Here is a 25903-nt window from a genome sequence, read left to right on the forward strand (position 1 = left end):
GAAGTGGTGGTCTGTCAATGATTGGGTGATGTCGGTGGGTGTGGTTATGTTTTCCTTATCGCCATTGGGTTTCCTTTCCGCCGCTCAAAGCCGCTGGCGCTGCGTCTCCACGCACTTCCTACACCGAGCCACAGTTTTCAAGGCAAGTCACTGTCGTCGAGAGAGGTGACTCAAGATGAGGTAATGTGAGTCTTTGTTATGCTTGGATCTTAATTGGCCCTTTTAGCTCCGCATCAAATTAAAATATCCTTTGAAGCTGTCAAATTTCATGACGGTTGATAGAATCATCAAAGCTTTAGCTAACGTTGTCATCTCCTGACATTTATGCTAACTTCGTTACCTCAATTATCCAGTCGAGATTAAACATAATTAAATTTGCAGCATATCGTTTGTACCCGCGATGATGCCTGATGTATTTGAAGAGAATCAAATTATTCTATAGAAAGTTTTCTTAAACTTGGGAGTACACGTATCCAAGCGAGCTGCTAGCCGCGGCTAACTGACGACGTTGTGTTTTTGCCTGTTAAGCAGGAATTTACAGTAGCTACTGATTTTTTTTTTACATGAGTATTTGCTATTCTTGAATGTCAAAATGCGTTTGACGATTTATAACTGGGGATTCTTGAATATTTAAAAACCTTGAGACAAACTGTGGAAGTACTGTTCGTAGTACTGCGTGTAACTGTAAGTACATTTGAGTTGTCAGCTGGCTAGCAGCCTGTCATCCTGCTAGCTAACGGGATCTGATGGCGTGCTAAACTCGAAGGGTCACATGTAGCTTCTACTTTAATCACCAGGTGTGTATGTTTGCTCCATTGTTTTTATTATTAAGCGTTCGCATTGGAGCCCAAACTCTAACAATCCACCAACTGAAACTTGCCCAGAAATATCCCTCAAATCAGTGAACAACAGCCCCATTGTGTGGTAGACAAATTTAGCCCGTTGGTATTATTTTTGGGCGCCCCCGCCCAGAATTTCAAGGACGTAAGGTGCAAGAATGGACATCAGTCGAGTCCCTTTTTGTGTGTGTGTGTTATCAAGACAGGACATCAGCCATGTATTGATTTTGTCTGCACCGAGGCTTGCGTAATGTTTCCTGCCGATTATAAAACTTGAAAGATAAAGTAAAGAAAATGTACTTTGACGCACTAATTGAACTACACACTTGGTTGAAATATAACTAATCTCTTATTATACTGTGTACACACTCTCCCTGACTGGTACCTTATATCATCTAATGTGTTTATCTTCAAGGACAGATTTTCAGACAGCAATCTAAAGTAAGAATCATTTTGCAAGTGACAATCCGTTTCAAAGGTGTGCCAAAATGGATTTGTCAGCCACCCAAAAATTCTTGATAAGGATGTTTTTCAGGTTATTGGGTCTTGAAACATTGCAAAACCTCTTGACAGTTCAGTTTTGGTCAGCAACTGATCATCTCCTACATTTAAATTGTGAAAGGGTCTATTTCCACAAGTTGCTTTAGACAAAATACCTTAGTCATGAATGTACCAGCTGAATTTGGTCATTCTCGTGCAACCTTTGGTCCAAAATAATGTGGTGTCTCAGCAATGCTGTTGAGAATGAGTGACGTTGAGTCATATTGTCCAGTGAAGTGACATGATAGATCTTGCATTGCTTCACCCTGTAGTCATAATGTCTTCCTTTTATCAAAAAGGGTTCTTCTGTGTACTGAAAATAAGATACAGAAAATCTCCCTTTTGCACTTTGAAAGTCTTTGTCGACTAGAGGCACAATCTCTAAGATTGATTTTGTGTGTTTACTTCTTTATGTGATGTTAGTATCTTACCCTGGGGTTAATTTCATTGTTTCGATCTTAAAAAAATTTATAGGTGTCTTTATTTACATTTCTGGACTTGACTTTTGTCCTCATCTCTTTCTTTGTCATAGGAACACAGATCTTTGGGAAGGAACGTGAGATTTGACTATTGAACACTATGACATGAAAAAGGACCCTCCTAGAACTGTCTCCTTGTTTGTGTGTTGTGTTGTGTTTTGTTTTGTTTTGTATTGTGCTCTCTTTAGAGAGCTGGTAATGAAGTAAAACCTGAGTGTTTATTTGGATGAAAGGTTAATGTTATCACACTACTGTTTAGCCTTGTCACTACGTCTGCCTCTTATATATTGATGAGATTAAATATAGCAATACAAGTATCAAAGATCTTGTAAAAGCATGCACTTATACATTTGTGGCATTCATTACATTTTGGCTTGAACTTACCGTACAGTATACTCGACAGATTTTAATTTACATTTTGTAGCATTCAAGTCTGATGTTTTTTGTCTAATTCATACATTTTAATTTCAAAGCAAGTAAGATTTATTTTTTGTGTAATTAATGATTGTCTGTAATGTGGAGTAGCTGCACAGCTGAATATTTATTTTTACTTGTACAATATTTGTGAAGAATGAAGTGACCAATATTGCTAATACTGGAAAGTGTTTGTCCTGTTATCTTCGAACATGTTAACGTATTACTTATCCACTGGCAGTAAAGTGTAGACGCTGACTGCTGTACAGGACAACCTGATTTGAGCTCTCTAACTGCTGTTTAGTGGTTCTTATCTCCCCTGTACTAAAACAGAACAACCTTTAAACTGGAAAAACTTAATTTTTAATTTTTTTTTTCACTTGAAGATCTACTTCTGAACAAATGGAAATTGAGAGACTCTGGCTGTTTAATTTTGTTTGTTTTTTGCTTATTGGTGATGTTTTTATGATTTAATTTCTTGATTTGAAGCACTGAAGACGATGATTTTGAGGAGTTCACAGACTGACACTCATACAAGTTGTGATTTTTCTTGAAGATCTGGCCGGAGTGGACTCTGCTACCATATTGTCCAGGCCGTTAGCTTTAGAAGATACTTTTTTGACTGATAAACCGTGTCCTCCTCAGCAGTAACGATGCGATCCCCAGAACCATCTTCACCCTCCACTTCAGAGGCCCTCCTTCACGGCCAGTTTGCCAGCTGGGGATCCAGCAGCAGCAACAATAACAGCTGCCCAAACAGCCCTGGTGGTCCAGGTGGACACTCCCCTGCTGCCTCCCCCACTCTGTCTCCAGCCTCCAATTATGCCTTGACTCTCACCCACACCCACATACACATCCAGCGTCTTTCACCGCGGCCAGGGAAGGAAGCCCGTCTCCTCTTGCCTCTATCGGAGCTGGTTGGGTGTAGTTGCCCTCGTGCCCCTGCTCCTCCTCTCCTAGTGCTGTACTGGTATCCGCCAGGCAAACGACGGAAAGGAGTGTCCCGACGAAGGCAGGTGAGGGCATACCTGGCAGAAAGCCGGCCTGAAGCTGAGAGATGGTCTGCAGCTGTGCAGTGTCTACTCAGAGATGTTACCGTGACTGCTGACACAGGTGAGTTTTGGGTTTACGTTGTGTTAAACTGTCATTTACATACTGTGTTCTTTGTTTTCTGTATGAATGACCTGAATTCCTATTGTTTGCTAAATGAGCCTGCACATTGTTGCTTCACATTGATTTGATTGATGCAAACATATTGAATGCTAGGCATTTTTGGCTCAATGAAACCGACTGGACAGGATGTGAGGTTTATTTGTGAGTTAATCTGAGTCGTCTTCTCCTTTTGGCTTTTCCCTTCAGGGGTCGCCACAGCGAATCAATTGCCTCCATCTAACCCTGTCTTTTGCATCCTCTTCTCTCACACCAACTACCTTCATGTCCTCTTTCACTACATCCATAAACCTCCTCTTTGGTCTTCCTCTAGGGCTCCTGTCTGTCAGTTCAAAACTCAGCATCCTTCTACCAATATATTCACTATCTCTCCTCTGGACATGTCCAAACCATCTCAGTCTGGCCTCTCTGACTTTATCTCCAAAACCTCTAACATGTGCTGTCCCTCTGATGTACTCATTCCTGATTCTTCCATCCTGGTCATTCCCAAAGAGAACCATAGCATCTTCATCTCTGCTACCTCCAGCTCTGTCTCCTGTCTTTTCCTCAGTGACACTGTCTCTAGACCAGGGGTTACCAAATGGCGGACCGCAGTCCGGATCCGGACCGCGTGATGGTTCTGTCCGGACCCATGAACACTCCATGATAAATTCACCAGAGTAGATTTTCTTGGCGCATTTTTACTTGCAGTTCACAGCTACAGACGGAGGGCGCTTCTCCTCCAGTTAATACGGTAGTAGCTCCACTCAGTTCAGCCAATCAGATCCTTTGTCTACCCTGCGCTGTCAGCGTACCAGGAAGTGAGACAGCTCGCTGCCGCTACCGCTGTGAGTTTACCGCTACAGCGGAGCACAGAACTTCTTCTAGCGAGACAGCATAGCTCCAAACGAAGGGAGGTTAACGAGGAAAACCACTGGTTAATAATGAGTGGATGAAATTTATGTTTATTCCTCCGTCAGGCAGTTCAAAACCATTTTACCTCATATAGTCTGAACACGTAGCACTAATTAATTAATAACATGAAGCGCCGCTACGAAACAAGGCACAGATCTTTTTGCCCAGAATTATCCCTTGAAGTCCTAGCTGAGGGCAAAATGACCGAGAAAAATGCAAATGAATGTTCACTAAAGGCATGGTGGAGTTTGGGGCAACATAAAACATCGTTTAGTGATGGGACAGTTGTGAATAAGTGCTTAAAAGCTGTTCTTGACAATTTGTTTGGGGGAAAACAGAAAGATGAGATGTGTGGAAAAACTCCCAATGTCAGTTTCAATACCAACCAGAAAATCAGAAATATTAACAGCTTGATGCAGCTATTCAGAGAGCACCATGCATATCTTTGGCCATTGACGAGGTGTGTGTGTGTGTGTGTGTGTGTGTGTGTGTGTGTGTGTGTGTGTGTGTGTGTGTGTGTGTGTGTGTGTGTGTGTGTGTGTGTGTGTGTCAGGTTCCTTCACAAAGATAAGGAGCTCTTTGCTGAGTGTAACACCACTATGAAACACACAAGGGGAGAGGACATACATGCAGCAATAAAAGTTGCCGATCAAGTCCAGTGGTCTTTCACCAACATTACAGAGATCACCACAAGGAGACCACCACAAGGTGTGCACAGGCACTTGTGTACAAGTAAATTACTGGCAGACCACATGCCCCTTTCTCTCGTGAAGAAAGTTCTGTTTGCATTTTTCCCCTGAAAGAGCCAGTTTTTATTCATGCTTTCTGAACATGTTAATGTTTTTTTACTGGAAGTGTAGGCCTTCAGTTCTTTAGGCTGGGATGTCTTTAATTTACAAGAAAAAGGATTATTCAGCTCTTTTTGCACGTTATTTTTTAATTCTGAGGTTTGTGTGTTCTTCAATCTAACATAAAGGCTTAAAATGTATTTGCCTGGGTCTACTTTTATTTATGGTGAGGTAAAAGAGATAGCTGTGCACTCACTTAAACATATCCTGCATTGAAAATTGATAATAAATGATAATGTGGATATAGTGGCCGGCTATAAGACACAAACTGGACTTGGGTAATAACTGGACCTCCGTGACTGTTAATTGAATACCCCTGCTCTAGACCAAACAACATCGCTGGTCTCACCACAGTTTTGTACACATTTCATTTTAGCTGAAACTCTTCTGTCACTCATCACACCTGACACTTTTCTCCACCCGTTCCATCCTGCCTGTACACGCTTCTTCACTTCTTTTCCACACTCCCCATTGCTCTAGACTGTTGACCCTAAGTATTTATCCTTAAGCATTATCCTGGATAATCCAAAAATATTGTCATTTCATCTCCTTTTGGGGGCGGCAGTGGCTCAGCGTAGAGCAGATGTCTCGTAGACAGATCGCCCCAGCCATCGGTGGATCGAATCCCGCTCCCGCCATGATGTCACCAGGAGTGTGAGCTGACGGTGGGAGGTGTCAGCTCACCTCCCAGTCACTGCCGAGGCGCCCTTGAGCAAGGCGCCGTCCCCCCTACAAGCTGCTCAATTGGGGCGCGTTCCAAAAGCCGCTGTCTGTCACTCTGCCTCCCAATGTGTGTAGTTTGATGTGTATGTATTAACTGCATGCTTACAGGCCCCCTTGTGTGCTGTGATCAGGGGGCCCGTGTACTGTTAAAAATACTAACCTGAGTGACTATGTAATTTCCCCTTGCGAGATCAATAAAGTCTTCTTCTTCCTTGCATCAGTGACATCCATCTGTGCCCTGCTAAAGCTCTGACTGATTTTTAGGAGTTTTTAATTTCTTAAAATTCTATTAGCTACAACCTATACACATCTTGAGTTGATGACAAGACAGTGTCTTATTAATCTGTGCTCGGCACCCCACTTTAGAAGTAAAATAATGAATTTGCATCCCCACAGACCTGTTTGTTTTTTACCACCTTAATTTGATCCTATATTCTGAATGCTACATGTGTCCACGTGCTTGCTGCTGAATTTAAATGATTAACAGACACACTCTTGGCTGATAATGCACTGTGGTGTGAAATAGATCCTTATGAGGTAAAATGAAAGAGACTGAAGTCCAGGATTGGACAAGACTAAAGACAGCTCATTCATGATCTCTTTGAAAAATGTGAAAAAGGTCTAGTTTGGTTTTTTTCCTTTGGAACACAACCTGTGGTCTTCAACCTATTAATGCATTCATTTCTTTTTTGTACAGAATTTTCAAGAAGTCTGCTACCTCGTCCCAGGCGACTACTGTTATTGGTTAATCCCTTTAGTGGGAGAGGCCAAGCAATGCAATGGTGTCAGACACACATCTTGCCAATGATCAGAGAGGCCAATATTAGCTACAACCTTATACAAACAGGTAACTCACTCAGTGCAAAGACATATGAAACAGGTGGTACTTTTATGTAAAGTATGAAATCATTGGGTTTTTATTCTTCGGTCTCAGAGCGTCAGAACCACGCTCGGGAGCTGATCAGAGAGATATCACTCAGAGAGTGGGACGGCATTATTATCGTCTCTGGAGATGGCCTGCTGCATGAGGTTGGAAAAACTTTTTTTGAAGAGCAAGGAACAATGGAATTGGAGTTGTTAGTGAAAATATTGGTGTTGTATGTTACATGAATAATTTGATCTGTATCTTATAGTATGATTTTGTCATTTTCTGTAGGTAATCAATGGGCTGATGGAGCGTTCTGATTGGGAGCAAGCAATAAAAACACCAGTTGGCATTCTGCCCTGTGGATCTGGGAATGCACTAGCTGGTTCCATCAACCACAATGCTGGGTAAAGTTTCTCTTATAAGTCCGAAAGGTGGGATTCTTGTGACTTTACTATTTTTACTTAGACTGTTTTTCTGGCCTGTCTCCCATAGGTATGACATGTGCCTTCGGGAGCCCCTGCTTTTGAACTGCTGCTTCTTGCTCTGTCGCGGTGGTATCCGACCCATGGATGTGGTTTCTGTGACAACAAGTCCTCCATCCAACAACAACCACGCTACAGCTCCCAGAAGACTGTTTTCTTTCCTTTCTGTTGCTTGGGGCTTTGTGTCTGATGTAGATATTGAGAGTGAAAGGTGGGTGTTGAATTGCATTTATTGTAAGAAAAGTATCATCTGTCATTGCACAAAAGGATAGCTTTGCTTGAAACATGTCTTCTTTTCAGGTATCGGGGCCTGGGTTCAGCTCGCTTCACTCTGGGAACCCTGGTGCGCATCGCTTCTCTTCGATCCTACAAGGGTCGCCTGTCCTACCTGCCTCCATCTGTTTGCACCTCATCACCAGACGCCACGCCGCCTCCTCCAAGGAGACCTCTCTCCCGCAGCATCACAGAAGGTCTGGAGGGCTTCTGCCGAACGCCTATCCATCGCACGTGTTCCGACATGGGGATAAGCGAACAGAGGAGCTTACGTAAAGGTGAAGGAGAGAGAGAAAAGGAAGAACGGCAAAGGGAAAGGGAGAGAAGAAGGGAGAGAGCCAGGGGAGGAGGGACTGGAGTGGTGAGGGCAAGCAGCCTGGCAGAGGATAGAGAGAGGGAGCTGGAAGGGGAGGTGGAAATGGAGGCCGAAGAGGCAAGGTCTGGGACAAGTTCAGAATCAAATGAAAGGGATGGATGCAGCACGGGCCGGGTAGAAAGACTGGCAGGGATAAAGGATGAAAGGGAAGATGAAGAAAGAGTGGAACATGACTCGAGTGAGATGGAGGAGGAGGAAAAGGTGAAGGATGGAGATATCACTGAAGGTTCCATTGAGGGGGAGCGAGTTTCCCATGCTGGAGAGCTGGGAGAGAGCCGTGGGGTAAACCCGGAGAGAGAAGCAGATGAAGAACCAGAGGGTGATTTCTCTTACCCAAATGGCCTTCAAGAAGGCAGACAAACACTAAGGAAGAATTCAGCCCCTTCAAGTCAGATAATGAAGACTCTTTTCAATCAGCCTCTCAGTCAGGAGGCCGACCCAGACTCTGGAACCTCATACGGCGTAGAAGACATGGATCTGAATGGAGCCTACTTCCAGAAAGAACCCTACCAGTTAGATGTGTCCCGTGAGCGATCTCTAACCATTTCCTCTCCGTTTCGCCACTCTCCTTTTTCTCACAAGCCCAAGACCTTGGACCAAAACCAGAACGCTTCCCGGCCGAGGCCCCTCTCCCTTCTTCAGCACTCCCACTCCAACTCTCTGCCTCCCAAACTCCCGTCCCTCTCCCTGTCTCTCTCTCCCACACCCCCATCGTCGCCATCGTGTGCTTCCCCACACTCCTCATCTTTTCTTGTCCCGCGTCCGAACACTCCAAATTCCACCTCGCCTTCACCCTCTCTTCGCACACAATCCTCATCTTTTAACTTTGACCTCACTGAGCCAGCGGGACCCCAGAAGAGCTGTCTTTACCCACTGCCTTTAAATATCCCGAAGGATGACTTGTTGCCCCCACTGGACCAACCCCTTCCCACCAGAGACTGGGTGACAATTGAAGGAGACTTTGTCCTGGTCCTGGCCCTTTATCAGACCCACCTCGGGGCTGACCTTCATGCTGCACCCCAGGCCAAGTTTGATGATGGGCTGATCCACCTGACCTTTGTTCGGGCTGGGATTTCAAGAGCCACTCTGCTGAGACTGTTCTTTGCCATGGAAAGAGGAACCCACCACTCCGTCACCTCGCCGTTTGTGAGCCATGTGACCTGCAGGGCCTTCAGGCTGCAGCCTCTGTCCACAAGGGGAACACTCACCGTGGATGGAGAGTTGGTGCCTTATGGGCCCCTTCAAGCACAGGTCAGAAAGAGGAAATATAACATGAGTCTGTCAAAACTTATCACGAAATGTCACAGTTGGATTGATGGGTTGGCTAGATCTTCCCATAAATAAAGCACACCTATATGTAACTGTAATATGCATTACAAGGTGTTAGTATTTAGGCTTTGTTCCACCATAATCTTTGTTTACAAATTTAATTCAAAACTGTTGAATTGTCAGGTCATTTTAACATATTTCCTGCAGTCATAGTAATGATAATATTATGCAGTCAGGTCTAGTCTATGTCCTAGAGAGAAAACTGTATACAATATAGTGTAGCTGTGATGGCAAAAGCAGGTCAGTCTGTTCAGTCGATTGCTTGACATTCACATTATTGACAGACATGATTTTTATTTAACAACTAGTTCAAAGGTGAATAATATGGTTTTGGTATATGTACATTACGCTTTTGCAGCATTAAGTCTGATTACTGTGGCATTAGATTTGATCATTAGTGTGTGACGTGCCATTGGTAATATTTTCCCCCTATGTGTCTGTCTCAGGTTCATCCTTCCATGGCTCGTCTCATCGTTGGAGATTCTGGAGTCAAGATTACCAGATTCTAATCAGGGATTGGTTTATCTGACTGACTTGATGCAGCACTCTACTGAATGATATAATCTCTGTTTGCATATGTACTCTTACAAGGGACTTAAAATAGCCTGGATTGCAGAAACTGCTTTTCAGGGTTTAATGAAAGGGATAACACAACCAATCCACGCATCACTGGAAGGTGACTGCAGGGATTAATAGAATATTGGATGAAAACGGATGAAAATGCACCTCATTGCAGAGCTGTTGGATTATTATGCCATGTGTACCCAGTGAAGCATGCAAATTGCACTGCCTGGGATGACGAGGGAAGATCAATTGAATGTTTATGGATTTTTTTTATGTGCAGATAGTGCATGCATTGGATGTATACATAGTAGTATGCATGCAGAAAAGCACTATCTGTCGCCTTTGAATGAGATGAAAAAAAATCTGATATAATTCAGAATAAATTGATTTCAAACATGAAATGCTATGAAAAAGAACAAAAAAACCCATTGAGATTCTTGGGGGCAACACCCCAAAAAAAATCAAATTGTTCCTACACTATTTTCACGTTCATCTCAGTTTTTTAAGCGCAAGAACTTCCGTCCATGATAGGACTGCCTTACTGGACATTGGTTGTCGCACTTTCTTACAGACATTTGTAACCTCTATTCACATATCAAAAAAAACGTCCAGTGCACACACACACACACACACACACATGCACACATATATAATACAAAAACATTTGTAGTGAACCAACCTACCTAGTGCGCACGACTACCCATTATTTCAAGTACCACTGAGGAAAATGTGGATTGACGTTCTCTTCAGTGACTATTTTGTTAATGCAAGTGAATGCAAGTGTGTCAGTGTAGTTCAACACATGCGAGACATGGAGCCGTTGAACGGTGACAAGAACCTCACTGAAAATTTTACAGCATTTGCCTTTTTTTCTTAGCCAGTGGATGCACAATGTCAAAGATGTCATACTTTGCATCATAAAATGAATGAAAAAAACAAACTCTGTTGTCACTGGTTTTAGACTGTTAATTTTCAAAGAAATGGTTCAAAATCACATCTGGTGTCTGAAGTATGTTGCTATCTCTGAGTGAAGGAGTGGGAGCAGTACATGAAACGACAACACTAGACTACATACTAACTGCAAATAGATCTAACATGGAATCAGTGATTTGGCTTACAAATAAATTGCACTAGTAATAGTTGGCTAGTCTAGATATGTTAATTGATTACATTCCTAATTTAAAATGAGTCTTAGTTTAAACATAACTTTCTGAAAGGTAGGACCTACAGCGACCACAGAATCATCAAGGCACTTTAAGCATGTTCTGTGGAGGCAAGATGCCAGAACACTAAAATTATTTCGCTCAAAATCAAAAGCCAGATGATGGAATGAGGTTTACCTACAAATAGTTCATTTGCAGGAGACAATCTTGAACTAAATCATGAGTTGTGTTTTGAATTTAAAGTATGATCTTTCTAGTTCTTCAAAATGATGGCGTACTCCTCTGTGAATTCAAACAGTCGACCTTGGACTCCTTCACAGAATTGATGTGTTTTATAATTAAGATGTTTTGATAAATAAAACCTACCAATAAACTCACACTGGAAAAAGGATAAATTAGCGTTTGCAGTGTATAAATGATGGAGAACTTATGCTGCCTGCTTTGGCCATTGTTAACTGTCTTGGGTCATGTCTGGATAAATTAATGCCTTCATGAATTAAGCCTGTAAATGCTGGCAGTTGATCATAAACTGTTCAAACCTGATTGCCGAAAATAGAGTAAAACGTTTTGCTGTTAATTTATGTGTGTTTACCATTTGAGCATACAGTGCAGCTAATCTACCACAATTACACTGTGCTTACACAGCTATGGAATGTGAATACAACATTTTGAGACTATGCTGACTATGTAACCACCAAATAGAAGAGTCTACACACTTTGAACAATGTTTTTGCCACTATGTTTATTCTTAATGTTTAAGAGACTAGTTATGACAGGTCATCTTCCTAAACATTTTGCGCCTATGACCAGAGCTTACTCTGTGGTGATATAGACCAATGTGATATGACATCTATTTTTATGCCATTAAATATGTCTGTAGGCTGCCTGCAAATAAATTATAAGCATTAATAAAGTTGTGAAAATATATAAATTTTCCATTTACAGTTGATGGTTATTATATGGTTTTGAATAAATGTATCTTATGTTCGTCTGGAGCAAATCTACTGGACTTCTGTCACACCATTTTGATAACTTGAATTACTCTATTTTGGTGGTGTAGTCTCTCACCCACTGCATCCATATTTAGGAAACTATGTAATGATTTAGGCACAGCATTGTGGGAGGACAATATATATATTAGTCTATAGGCGTTAGATGTGTTTGTTGTCCCCTTACCCATTTGAAATACCTTTACCTTGTTATCTGCTGTTTCAAAAGGTAAAGAATGTTCTTTATGGTTAACCTGTGCTGTACAAAAGGAAGTTTGTTAAATCCTCATAAGAATTGTGATTTTAACAACTACAAAACCTGGATCTTGAGAAGATATAATCATCTCCCACAAGGAGGTTACTTTGCCTGTCGTGTGATTGTTGCTTTGTTAATATATCACTAAACTTGATTTTTCCAAAGTACATCCCATTAAATATATTTAATGGGACCTGACTGCTAAGATATTTATGGCATTGATTTTCTCAAGGAGCAATATGTGGATTGTGCCAAAAAGAGGCACATGTACGGGGTCAATATCTGTGAGGTGTGGAATTTGGTGCAGTTCCAAATAACATTCTGGATGCACTCAGTTTTAAATGATGGGCTGCAACAAATCCATTGAGTTTAACCTCAATGGATTTGTGGTTAGAGAGCTATAAATTATATTTATGGTTGAAGCTCAAGATAACCACTCAAATGTCTCTTAGAGGAGTGTGAACTTTTCATGCTATTTCTTTCCAAATGTAAGTCCATTTTTCATTGAAGTTTAAGTTCTAACTTTTGTCTATACATAAAAAAGATTTAATCCCCTGAAACTTTGTTCACAAATATTATTAGAGCCATGTTTTTACAATCAATCTGACCCATGTAGCATATCAAGATGCTTATTGTAAAAAATTACTTGCACAGGATTGCTGTGGGCACAAAGATATTCAGCAAAACAAAATGTAATGATATTTTTGTGTTCAAAAACATATTGTTAGCATGCATGTTACTATTTTGTATTTAAATTTTATTTATATGTGGACCGTTCTCGCAAAACTTGCATGACATTCATGTACAACCAATTTTCAAACAGGGAAATGTTATAATCACAAATTATCTTAAATGAGTGGTGCGTTTTTAAATCCCTTGAGTATATCTGTCTATTTCCAAAAAGATTGAGAAACGTGTGTGCAGGTGCTGCTGAATATTTAAGCAACAAATTCTTAAATGCAGTTCAGTCCTTAAGCGGCTGATTAGAGCGCCTGTGACCACCAGAGGGATTCCGAGAGCATTTAAAATCTCTAATATGCCACATAAAGAGAACTTGTTTTCTCTCTGCCTCCAGAAAAAGAAACAGATTACAAGTAGAATGTGTAACACAGATTTACATCGCAAAGCAAAGCGTTTTGCACAATTGAACAAAGTTTTACATAGTAATTTAGATATACGTTTTATTCTTAAACCATTTTTTCATCTTTTTCTTTCATTTTTCTTTCGTTAATTTTTTAAAATATTTTTCTAGTTTAGTTATTAATTTCGTATTGCTGTTTTGTTTAAATGAAGTAGATTTCATTTCATTAATTTTTGTCACGTCAAGCTCCATTTTTGCATTACTGACTACAAGTGACCTTATTTTGAAAAAAAAATAAATCCGGAATTAGACTGGCTGGTTGTTTCCGGTGTCGCCACCTTCTTTGTCTCTGGCCCAATATTTTCACACCAGGGACTGTCTATTTTTTAGCTTTGGTTTTGAGGGAATATTCATGCATTTGTCCATATTTTTTCATATTGAATGACAGTCAACTCTGGAATATTTATGCCTAAAAGTAAAGCGCCTAAAATGGATGATTTGGACTACAGTAAGTAGACTTACTAATTAGCTGTTTACATAGGCTATCGCTAGCTAGGTGGCTAGTTGTAGCTAGGGGCTCAGTTTTGTTTTTTATTTGGTCAGGTGTGACACACTGATTCACTCCATTGAATACCTAATTGATAATCATCATAAACCATTTACCCACTTCTCCGAATATTGAACGTGTACACGCACAGAACTTAAAAGCGCTCTAAATATATTTCGCTTAACCTGGAGCAAACCAAATACTGAATTCATTTTCACTGTGTGCTCTTAGCTAACGTCTATGCTAGCTCACCTCAATACGTATTAAACACCCCAACCAGCCTCCAAGTGACAGAAGGGCTTATTGAAATAAATTATTTGGAAACACTGCGTCTGTAGTAAATATGGCTTCCGTATTGGGAGATAAAGTGTGGTCGCTAACCCAGACGGGGCGTGGTTGATGGTGTTTTAGAGCTGCTGTTTGTTTTGCAGAGTAACCACGTTGACTTCTTTCAAGTCCTCCATTCCTCTAAACTGAACTGGCTGGATTTCTTGGTGGATTTTGTGCCGCAGCAATAATTTGTTGTGTTTCTTTCTTCAGCCAAGTTCAGGCTGAAATAAATGTCACATAAATATCACAGTGTCTCGTTGGTTTATTTGGAGACTTCCGGGTCTTCCGACATCTAAATTGTATGAAGTGAATAAGGGACTTGTCTTGAAGTTATCTAACAGTTATAATCTAAATCTAAATCTATGTCTAAATCTATGGTGAATATGGCTTACTGTAAACCAGCTTTCGGTCATTCTTAGTTACGATGCAACACATTAAAAATAATTCACTGTAGCTGAAACCTTAGAGAGGATATCTGATAAAACAGAAACTAAATGCTCAGCTCAGTACAACTATTCCAACGATAGAGCTTTATATTTATCACACTTTAGTGTAACCTGCATGCTCTACCAACTATGAATTGGTACTGGAACCAAATCCAGATGTTTCTCAGGGAGAGTTCTACTGATAAAATCAAGCTGTCTCACTCGGACAGTAGTTCTGTATATTTAGGGGCCTTTTAGGTCCATAAACGTCTGTCTTGCTCAATTTTTAAGAATCCATAAATGAGCATTATTAATTCTTCTTTATATGATAATCTAGATGTGACCTGCCTAAATGATTATCATCAAATAGCACATAATCAAGTGCTTTGAAAGGATGTAGTCATGACGAATGATGCAGTTAACACTGCTATCCACACTGCCTTTTCAGAATGCTGTTTATAGACTTTATAACACTGCATTTAACACTGTTATCCCCCACAAACTCACAGACAAGCTCCTTTCACTTGGACTGACACCCTCCCTCTGTAACTGGGTGCTGAACTTTCTAACAAGCAGGCCCCAGTCAGTCAGAGTCCACTGCTGCACACCCAGCTCAAGAACTAAGCACTGGGACCCCAAGTCTTTGCACCTACATCAGCGAGGACCTCACCGGGTCTCACAATACCTCAAATCACCAAGAAATTATTCTTCCTGAGGAGACTGAGAAAGTTTCACATTTCAACCAAAACCGTCAGCTTATTCTGCAGATGCCCTATATAGACTGTCATTATTGCCTCTGTCACGGTCTGGTAGGGAAAAAAGGCAGGAAGGCACTCCAGTGCTGGGGCGGCCTTCCCCTCACTGCGACACGCTTACAAAACCCGAGTCCTACGTAGAACACACAACCTCATCAGAGACCGCACACTCTCTTCACACTACTACCATCAGGCAGACGCTACGGGTGGTGGAAATCCAGGACCACAAGGATGGCAAACAGTTTCTACCCACAGGCCATCACACACATATTCATAACACTATACTTTTTATTGCTGCTGTTAATCGTTTATTTATTGTTACTTTATTACAATGTTCTTTTTAATTTTTAATGTCATGTTCTTAGGGCGAATGAAAAGAATAAAAGTTTCATTGCATAGCATAACTGCCTGTTTGCTGTCCATGTGACAATAAAACTCTTGAATCTAGAGGCAGTTTATTGTAAGGATTTCGCAGCAATTGCTCGTGTAGTGTGGAATAAGATGATATTAATAAGTAGGATGCAGATGCAGAAATAGGGCTTTGCATCGTTATTAATTTGACCTCTGGTTATTTGGACACAGTTAGATATTATATCTGCAACAACAGCAGTACAGTTAATCTACTTCTCTGCCTTACAGTCCCAGTAGACCTGAGCCCAGAGGAGCGCTCAGAGCTAGAGGACATCCGCAGGAGGAAGGGCATCCTGATGCAGGAGATCCAGAGGCTCAGAGAGGAATTACGAGAGGCAATTTTGGAGGTGGAAGGACTGGAGACAAGCACAGAGGGCAGGTAAAGCAAATAAATTAATATTCAGCTTAATGTTGTTAACATAATATATTAATAATTTTGATTCTTTGATAAAATGCCTGCTTTAGAATTTGAGGTCTAATAATTATGTTGCTATACTTTTGAACATATAGTTTTATTTTATAGCTTTGGTTTTGTTTTTCCACAATTTTGGTAGTAAAATTCATAGCATGATAACAATCAGTGATTTTGAATTTTTTAATTTGAGCTAATGCCTTTACAATTTGAAATTAGATATGTTAAAAAAAAGGAATCAAATTTAAATTATAAAAAAGTAATTTTCTTACAATTTTCAATCCCTCAAGCAAAACTTTACAGAAAAGCAGACATGTGGCAATGGGCAGGAAAAAATTCAACATGGACCCTAAAAAGGTATGAATCTTAAATGTTTTTGTGTGTCTGCATCATCTTCCTTATTTCTTAGTTTTATGGTATTACTTTGGCTCTTTAAAGGGTATCGTGTTTCTGGTGGAGAATGAGCTGCTCAGACACACTTCAGAAGACATTGCTCAGTTCTTATACAAAGGAGAGGGCCTCAACAAAACTGCTATAGGAGACTATCTGGGAGAAAGGTGCTCAATCTCAAAATATATTGTATTCTTTTTCTCTGATGTCAGACATGTGTAATCCTGTCCTCTCTTGTTTTTCTCTAGGGATGACTTTAACATCAAAGTTCTTCAGGCCTTCGTTGACCTCCATGAGTTTACTGATCTCAACCTCGTTCAGGCCCTCAGGTGAGATGTCATTTTGGGGTGAATACTGTTTTAAATCGAGGACAAACAGTCATTGAGAAGTTATCAAGGAAATCAGTAGAGACTTTATAGTTTTACCTTCATTTGCTGAATTTAACCTCTTTGCCCTGATTTGAATCTTGTCCTGTTTTTTTACAGACAGTTCCTTTGGAGTTTCCGTTTGCCTGGTGAAGCCCAGAAGATTGACAGGATGATGGAGGCTTTTGCTCAGAGATACTGCCACTGTAACCCTGGCGTCTTCCAGAGCACTGGTGAACAAAACCTCACCATTATGCAGCATTTCATTCAGCGGTTTAGCTTACCTTCTTCTCTGTGTAATTGGGAGATGTTGTTTTCAAATCAAACTTTATTTTCCTGCAGTGGGTCACAGCAAGGGACATTTCCCAGGTGTAAAATACTGTAATGTAAATTGTGGGCCCCTTTAGAGGAAATGGTCTGGTGTGTGATATCTGCACTCTGATATCTGTGTTCTTGAATGTAGATTTTATAGTTTATTGTTGATATTAAGAAAGAGACAGATATTGAGAACAGGAATCAGTGTTGCTGCATTAACCTGCATGTCTCTCCTGTTTTCAGACACATGTTATGTGCTGTCATTTGCCATAATTATGCTGAACACAAGCCTCCATAACCCAAATGTGAGAGATAAACCTGGTGTGGACCGTTTCATCTCTATGAACCGAGGCATCAACGAAGGGGGAGACCTCCCTGAAGAGCTGCTCAGAGTAGGATGAGTTCTACTGCTCTTTGGTTATGGATAAGTGACTGTTAAGATGCACATTGTAAATGGATTTTTGTTTTAATCTGATATGCTTTTCCAGAATCTGTATGAAAGTATTAAAAATGAGCCCTTCAAGATCCCTGAGGATGATGGTAATGACCTGACACACACATTCTTCAACCCTGACAGAGAGGGCTGGCTTCTTAAACTTGGTGAGTTGTTGCCACTGGTACCCTTTTGCTTTATTGTGAAGTATTTATACCCTACATAGAAGCCGTAATCCTGATGTTGCACAACTAAATTCAAATATTTCATTGTATTGGACAAGAATCCAAGGTTTCTTATTATAAACTGTGACGGGTGCTGTCTGCTGTGGAACTCTTTAAAGCTTTGCGCTGTAACAAACCTGCTGATCTGTCTCTGAGGTTTGCTGGCTCTGCCTTCACTTGACATGTTGGCTCACAATGTTGTGGCTTTTGAACATTGCCATAACATTAAATGAGATTCACTTTCTTGCGTCATGTCAGCAGGAATCTGATTGTGTTCTTTTGCATGGTGGGGCTGTGATTTCTATGCCACTAATAACATCTCTCTCTTTCTCCCCCCACCCCGCTGCCTCACATTTTTTGTCCACTTTTTTCTTTAAATCTTTGGGTTGCTTTTGTCTATGCTTCTTCATTGTGGTTTCTACCCTCTGCTGCTGCTGTTTGTTTTCTCAGGAGGTATGTACTGACAGAGTTTTTGTAGTTATAAAGTTCTATGTAGAAGAATTACTATATAGTTAGCTACTAGAATGTGAAGATCATGTAGTAGTATCCCCTTTAGTTTTGAACCCAATCTTATTATTTACCTCACACTCTTCAAGAATTGTTTTTTATTTGTTTCAGGGGGGCGAGTTAAAACCTGGAAGCGCCGATGGTTTATCCTCACAGATAACTGCCTTTATTACTTTGAATACACTACAGTAAGTGCTAATTTGACAGTGTCACTCCAATATTTATGTAGCTTAGACTTTAAAACATGGAGTTGCTTAATTTAATTAATACAACGTATGCAACAGGAAATTATTAACTACAAAGTATGCATGAACAAGAATTGTCATACTCGACACAACTTATTTTTTTTCTCCTTTTTAATTTTTTTTTTTAATTTTTAGAGTGAGAGAGAGAAAGATAGAGAGACAGAGCTTGCGTGTGTGTGTGCGCTATGTAACAGTTAAAATATCTATACAGTATATAAATCATTAATTTGAACTGAAGTTAGAAAGTGTCAAACTAAGAGCAGAGATTCTCCATTACATCCATCTATGTCAGTGGTCCCCAACTACCGGGTCGCGACCTGGTAGCTGGTCGCGGGACATTAGGTACCGGGGGGCACAGAAGGTTTTACTTTTTTTTTTTTTTATTGTTTACCAGTCTAAAGATGTTTTATTTTGATAAGTGACGTCTGTGCGGAATGATGCACAGACAAATGCATGCGCCTGTCCTCCTTGACAGGTCTCGGTCACGTGACATGTTACCCCTAAATTAAGCGCTCACTACTGCGCCGGTGTTCTGGATTAGAGTCAAGGCAGATTATCCTGAGATCGCCCAAATAGTATCGTAAACCCTGCTTCCAACCACCTGTCTTTGTAAAGCAGGATTTTCTGCGGTGACCGTAAACAAAACCAAACTGCAAAGTAGACTGGACGTCCGAAACACACTTCAGGTGTCATTGTCTCTCGTTACCCCTAGGTCAGCGGTCCCCAACCACTAAATCTCATTATTGTAATTATTATTATTTGATTGACTTATTCACTCTTTTATTGGAAATGATCAGTATTTCTCCTACGTTGAATTCACTGATTGTAAGTCACTATATTTCAAAATAAACCTCATCATTGCCGTCACTTGAACCGAGTTTTTAATATCATTATGTCTTACAATTGTTTTGTTTACAGAGATGTTGATTATCAATCTATAAAAAAAGGTTGTTTATTGTCTGTTGATGTCTGCATTTACACAAAACCACTGCGGATGATTTATTATTAGACTACAGCTGTCCTGGCATCAATAACGATTATCGAGCAAATGAAGGCCGGTCCGTGATACGTCAAAGAATAATGTGGAGATGTTTTAATTTGAAAAGTGTTGTATTCTGAAATAAAAAACTTTCTGAAAGTATTTTAATGTTTTATTATGAAAAGACCAGGTATTGTGGTCATGCATTGACTACAGTACTTTTGTTGAGAGGGAAAAAACAATTACCCGTACAATTTTGCTCTATTTTTAACAGTCAGAACTATTTCAGAGATGGGATGCATTTCTGTTCATGAATTCACACAAAAATTCCGACTAGGATGTAAAGAGCTTGTATTTGTAGAAACCTTTTTGCTCTAATGTTTAAATTCCTTTCCTTCTGACAGGATAAGGAACCACGAGGAATCATTCCATTGGAAAACCTTAGTATCCGCGAAGTTGAAGACCCAAGAAAACCTGTAAGTTTGAATTGTCTCTGAAATACATAGGCAAGAGGTAGTTCTATTTACAGTTTAGTCAGTATGAGGGATACTTTATTCCCCCTTTGGCCCTGATGAGAGGGAACAGTGAGTAGCCCATAAGGCTTCCAGTGACCAGATCTTCACATCTACATGTACACTGTTTGAGTTTGGGAACCACTGAGTCGATGACTATTTCCCCTCCTGAGCCTCAGCTGCTTTAATATGATTGTTCATCCAATCTTCTCTGCCTTTCCCCTCAGAACTGCTTTGAGTTATATATCCCCAACAACCGTGGTCAGCTAATCAAGGCATGTAAAACAGAGGCTGATGGGAGAGTAGTGGAGGGGAACCATATGGTGTACCGTATCTCCGCTCCTACACCCGAAGAGAAGGATGAATGGATCCACAGCATCAAGTATGTACATGGAAAAAAGGACGGTAATGTGACAAAAAAATGAAGGTAGTGGTAGACCGATGAAACATTGTGTCCCAACACTGGGTCACTTTGTGTTTAAGGTCCTAATTTAATTTCTAACTGCAGTCTGCATGTTAATGTACTTTTTAAAATCGCATGTCTTGACTCAATAGTGTCTATTTGTCACTTGTACAGATCTGCTGTCAGTGTTGACCCCTTCTACGAAATGCTTGCTGCCAGGAAGAAACGTATATCTCTGAAGAAGAAGGAGGAACAACCATAAATTATTCCCTCCATTCCCTCCCTGTCTTTGTCCGTCTTGTGTCTCCTAACACTGGACGTGTTTTCATTCCTGCTTCTTATTACCTTTTCATAGGTTTTGTTCCCCATCTCCTTTTCTTCAAATGCACCCTCATCTGACTTCTTGCTATCCTGTTTTCCAGACTCTTTAAAACCACATTCACACCTTCTGTGGCCGCCTCTTCTTTTGGTTTTACACTACTGCTGTTATATACAGTCTGACAGCACTACAGCCATAGCAAACTGTCTGTCCCATCTTCTCACCACATTCCCCCAAAATGTGTCTTAAACATACACACTCTGATTTTGATACATTTGGTAGCAAATCAATCCCCATTGTATATGAGTTTTATTGGCAAACATTTTGTACATAAGCTGTTTGCAGGAACCAATAACATTTTAAATAGTTAAATGATTATTCTATTGATCACTGCAATATTCTATTTATTCAACCTGCTGTATAGAATCCTGTAGAGATGACATTTGCAATTGAGATTGTTTCAACACAGGTCAACTGAAAGAGTTACTTTAGCAGTAAAGACCTGAAGTTTTTTTCTTTAAAGACCTACACTTACATAATGTCTCATTCTCAAACTCCAAGATGTAAGCCACATCCGACAGAAAACACAGGAAAGGTTAATTATATAAATAAACTGGCAAAGTTTAGGGTTTGTAGAGCATTGAGGGGAAAAAATCATCCTAAAAAGGGTAGCGATCCCAAGACTTGTTTTCGGGAGAAATTCTGGATCATTCTAGAGTTAGAGTCACCTGACTTGAATGCAATAGAAAATCTCAGGTGGGATTTTAAAGTGCTGGTTGCAGCATAGAAACCTATGAATAGAACTGAAGTTTTGCCAATGAGGAATGAGCTAAGATTCCTCAAGGATGCTGCCAAGAGCTGGAGCGTGGATGTGTCATGTTTCCAGCAGATCAAACAGCAAAGTTTTAGGCTTTTCCAGGAGTAAAACATCTGGAGACTGCAGTAGTCAGTAAAAAAAAGTTTAGGATATATTTGGGGGAGAAACACGTGAAACATTTGATTTTTTTAGCTATTTGATTTGGTTCTTGCAAACAGCTGATAAATTTTCCCAATAAACCTAATATACCAGCGGTGTTAAATAGTTTTGCCAAAAACACCTTTATTTCTGTTTTGGCCTGTCATTCAAAAATACTGGGAAAATGGAGGATTTGAAAATGCTGGGATCATTGTGGTCACAGGCGTTTGCATCTTAATTTTCCTGAATCTTCCATTATTCTTCCAACTTCCTTCTTCACTCTTGTAAACAACAACAAAAAAACTTTTAAAATGTCAGATCATGTCTAAGGCTGGCCGAATGTTAATTTGGAACTTATCTATAACCAACTGTTAAACTGATATCTGGAAATGCCGGTGCGGCCAAAGCTCCTCTAAATGGTGTCTTCTGACATTGTTCATTTGATGAACCTGGTCTTCAGGGTAGCAAGCAGTTTCGGTTCTTAGGAAGTCTTAAATATTTATTGATCCTGCTTAAATATGAAATTGCTTTATCCCACACACAACATCTGAACTCATTATTCAGACACATGTCTTCAGTCAGCGTTAATCAGAGTGGTGGGAGGGATCGAATTTGGTCAGAATAGAATGAGATGTGACCATTGCTTTGTATGGTACCTGTAATTGCTTAAATGCACATGACTACTGTTCACACCGAGATACTTGTTTTGTGAGGAAAATGTTGGTGTTCTTATTTCATATCACCAAGGTTCAAATATGGCTGGGTCTCATGGCTAAATGACTGCTTTGCTTGCCCTCTGCAAGTCAAGCAGCTTAGAGACAAATATAAGCAGTTCTCTCCTTCCAGATTGCTGCTTGCTTCTGCTGACTGAGTCAGTATGTTTTTCAGCATGTTTGAGCAGCAGCAGAGAAATGTCCAGTTCCAGGCAAGATGCTTGGGGAATCCTTCATAACACTACACTGAGCAACAGTCAAGTTTTGTGGCTTTACTAACGTGCCTGCATGTCACAGATTATGTCCCACCCGCTGGACACTACAAGATGAACACCAACATCTCTCTCACAAGCTTTTACTGTCAGAAATGTAACTTAGAGCCTCATCTGTCTGCTATAGTTACTTGGAAGAAATCACGAAGGCAGCTCATTCCAATGTATACGTTTGTAAATAGATGTTAGCATAGAAGACACATAGAAATGATTTAATTTATTCTTTATTTTTTGTTAAAATCTGATTTTTGTACGGGCTACTGTAGGACTGCATGTTGATGAACTGAGGCATCGCTGGTAATGCTAGTGCACTGATGTGAGAAGTTAGTGTTCCCTATTGGAAAAATCCCATTGAAAAGAGAAGTTGATTTATAGATAGAATGAAAAATCTTATAGTTTCTTGAATTAGAAAGTATTGAAGATATGTTTAGTAGTCTGTTTTTTCTCTGGACCACCCTGTTGGTATTTGAAGTAAAACAGACTTGTTGAAAGCACAAGAAGTACAGTAATAAGTCTGACTGTTAAACTTCCATCCTTTTATTGATTCATTGGCTGCTTAGTATCCACTTGAACCGTGAGAAAGCTTTTCTCTAGCTCAATTGAACCTTTCCATCATAGAACAGTGTCAAAACAAGGAACACTGATATATTCATTATATATAGTCAAATATTCAGATTTGTGTCCAGTGATCGACTTGCTTGATATCCAGTTCATAAACCTGTCAGTACTTATTGAATTGGAGTTTTGAAATGGTAGTAAAAATAGCTGTCTACTGCACTTTATCAATTTTAGCATTTTTGAAGAAAATGCTGTTACTTTGACTGACAATACTCCAATACTGTGTGGCACTCTTTGCTGGTGATCTACATACACTGCAGTACACTGAAGGATGAACTATGAATTGTGTATAATTACTGTATAACAATCCACTGGTCAGGGCAGCTATAGCAGCAATGTTTCTGAACAGTGAACTGTATTTTTCACCGTATAAAGCTGGATGGGGTGTTATACCTGTGGGATCTAAACGTGTAAACTCAGCAGGGGTATGCCTGTCAAATACACATGTAGGATTGCCTTTAGCTGTATTACTTCATCAACCCAACAAAGGCCTATCTAAGTGCTTGTAGGTGCTTGCGACATGGACTGTCCATAGGCCTTCACTTTCTGTGCAAAGTTGCCAAAAACCATTTGGGAAAAGTGTTTCCATTACAATAATAGAATGAATGAATAAAGTGAAATGATCAAACTGAATCTGGGCCTCAGTCCCTTTCTGATTCATTTGAACCAATGACCACCTCTTTTACAAAGTGTGCTGATTTTGTATTTATTTATTTACAGTGAGGTGAAGATGAATTGATCATCTGTAAATGTAGCAAAAGGAAAGTCACAATACACTGGTGCCAGTAACTACTGTATAACAATAAAAGGTGAACGAAGATGATGGGTTGTCGTGTGATTTTTATGTCTTATGTTCATTTAAGTAAATTTTATTTAGTCCAACAGGTTTGCCTCAAGCGGCTTTAGAATCCATCCATCTTCAGGATCTCCGAGTCATAACCATAAAGAACAACAGGTAGAACAGCACATATCTGGACCAGGGGGCTTTCACTGTGTTTTAATTATTTATTTTTTGATAATGAACATTTGGTCAATTACGTTGAGAGGTCAGATCTCTCGACGTTGAGGGGTTCAGTATGGTCAGAACCCTTCAGATACATTTCCATTAACTTCTTACCATTCCTACACTGGACAATTATCACATGCTTCTCTAAATACAGCAGGTTCACGGAAAATTAAAATAATTATTGCTCGTAAATTAATATACGTTATTTAATTTTTTAAAACGTCTATACATAATGCAGCGTTATTATCAGTTAAATGTTTTGATGCTGCAGCGCAAACATGTTCAAAATTGTTCTGATTAGCTAAAGACGTTAAAGTGTTAAATCAATTATTTAGTTATTATTTAGTTATTCTATGCAATAGTTTTTAACCAGCTTGTTACATTAATATTTAGAAGTCTTCGCATGGCTATGATGAACAATGATGAAGGGAAACGTGGAGTTGGTCGATCAGTATTTATTTCTGAAAAACATCACATAGAAGAAGGGGTTAAAGAAAGTTGCCATCCCCTTTTTTGCAGATTTTCAACATGACAATCAAAATAATAAAACAAGGCAGTCAGAGACTGCAACATCCCGCGAAGGGCAGGTCAGGGTATCCTGAAAGTAGTATCTGACAAGTGCATAGCTTTGACCTTCCAGGGTTAGTCAAAGCTATGCACTAGCTTTGACCATAGATCAAAGCTAGTGCAGCGATACTGTAGATCAAAACACTGACAATTACATCACCGCTTTGAAGCGGTATGCAATAAATCTACCTCTAATATGGGCTACACGTTTCAGTACACATGTCAGGACATCATGGCCTACTGTGTGATGCTGTATTACAGCAATGTTTGTGGTCCTGTAGTGTCATTTTGAAAAAGTGAGACAAGTTAAAAGAATGAAAATACATACAAAGAGTTCTGAATAAAGTACAGGCCAAATCTTTTTAGAAGTTTCTTAACAACTCAGGAAACATACCTGTAACACTTCAGATGGCATCAACTGGATGCTAATTTAACATTAGACAATTCTCAAGTATTTTCTGACGCTAATTTGCATATTTATAATTTTACAAACGACGAAAGTGACAGTAGGCATTCTCACACCACAAAACATGTTACACAAAATAACCAAAAGTACTGTACCAGGCATTTACAAATGAATTCGCTTCACGGAACAATAAGAAATCCAGTTTACTCCTTTTTCCAGACTTCCGGCATGAGAAAACCTGCCTGTGTGCAACTTCAATAAATGTCCCACTGGAAACAATGGCAAAACAATTCATGGAAACAAAAGACGTCACATATGTAAAAAGTAAGATATTTGAGGAAGTTCAAAAAATATAAAGTTTATGTATTACACTGGTACATCTACATGCAGGGGACAATCCTGTCACACTAACCGCCAGGATTCGTTGTTTCCGGTTGAGGTGTCACCGTTTTCTCTAGACCTGTTTCAGTGAAACCTTTACTAGAAACAAATTATAACAAAAGAGG

The 25903-nt window shown here is 39.9% G+C and overlaps 2 protein-coding genes across 4 annotated transcripts; both read left to right on the forward strand.

Annotated features, from left to right (window-relative positions):
* Nucleotides 1-100: 100 nt before the first annotated feature.
* On the forward strand, nt 101-12314 carry sphk2 (sphingosine kinase 2). Of its 3 annotated transcripts, none has more exons than XM_068324763.1 (8): nt 101-180; nt 1912-3385; nt 6605-6754; nt 6842-6936; nt 7064-7179; nt 7268-7468; nt 7558-9157; nt 9682-12313. In XM_068324763.1, exons 2-8 carry the CDS (start codon nt 2926-2928, stop codon nt 9742-9744), a joined length of 2685 nt encoding a protein of 894 aa, XP_068180864.1. In that variant the 5' UTR covers nt 101-180; nt 1912-2925; the 3' UTR covers nt 9745-12313. The 3 variants fall into 3 exon arrangements, with proteins under 3 accessions (XP_068180864.1, XP_068180865.1, XP_068180867.1); XM_068324764.1 differs by having other exon boundaries at nt 152-185; XM_068324766.1 differs by lacking the exon at nt 101-180 and adding an exon at nt 4890-5044 and having other exon boundaries at nt 3259-3385; nt 9682-12314.
* Nucleotides 12315-13612: 1298 nt separating this feature from the next.
* cyth2 (cytohesin 2) lies at nt 13613-24231 on the forward strand. The gene is made up of 12 exons (XM_068324791.1): nt 13613-13796; nt 15985-16135; nt 16459-16525; nt 16607-16725; nt 16807-16887; nt 17044-17156; nt 17482-17630; nt 17727-17838; nt 18514-18590; nt 20031-20102; nt 20366-20520; nt 20716-24231. The coding sequence occupies exons 1-12, from the start codon at nt 13730-13732 to the stop codon at nt 20801-20803; spliced, it is 1251 nt and encodes a 416-aa protein (XP_068180892.1). The 5' UTR covers nt 13613-13729; the 3' UTR covers nt 20804-24231.
* The last annotated feature ends 1672 nt before the right edge of the window (nt 24232-25903 follow it).

This window comes from Antennarius striatus, chromosome 9, assembly GCF_040054535.1.
Source record: "Antennarius striatus isolate MH-2024 chromosome 9, ASM4005453v1, whole genome shotgun sequence".
NCBI lineage: Eukaryota > Metazoa > Chordata > Actinopteri > Lophiiformes > Antennariidae > Antennarius > Antennarius striatus.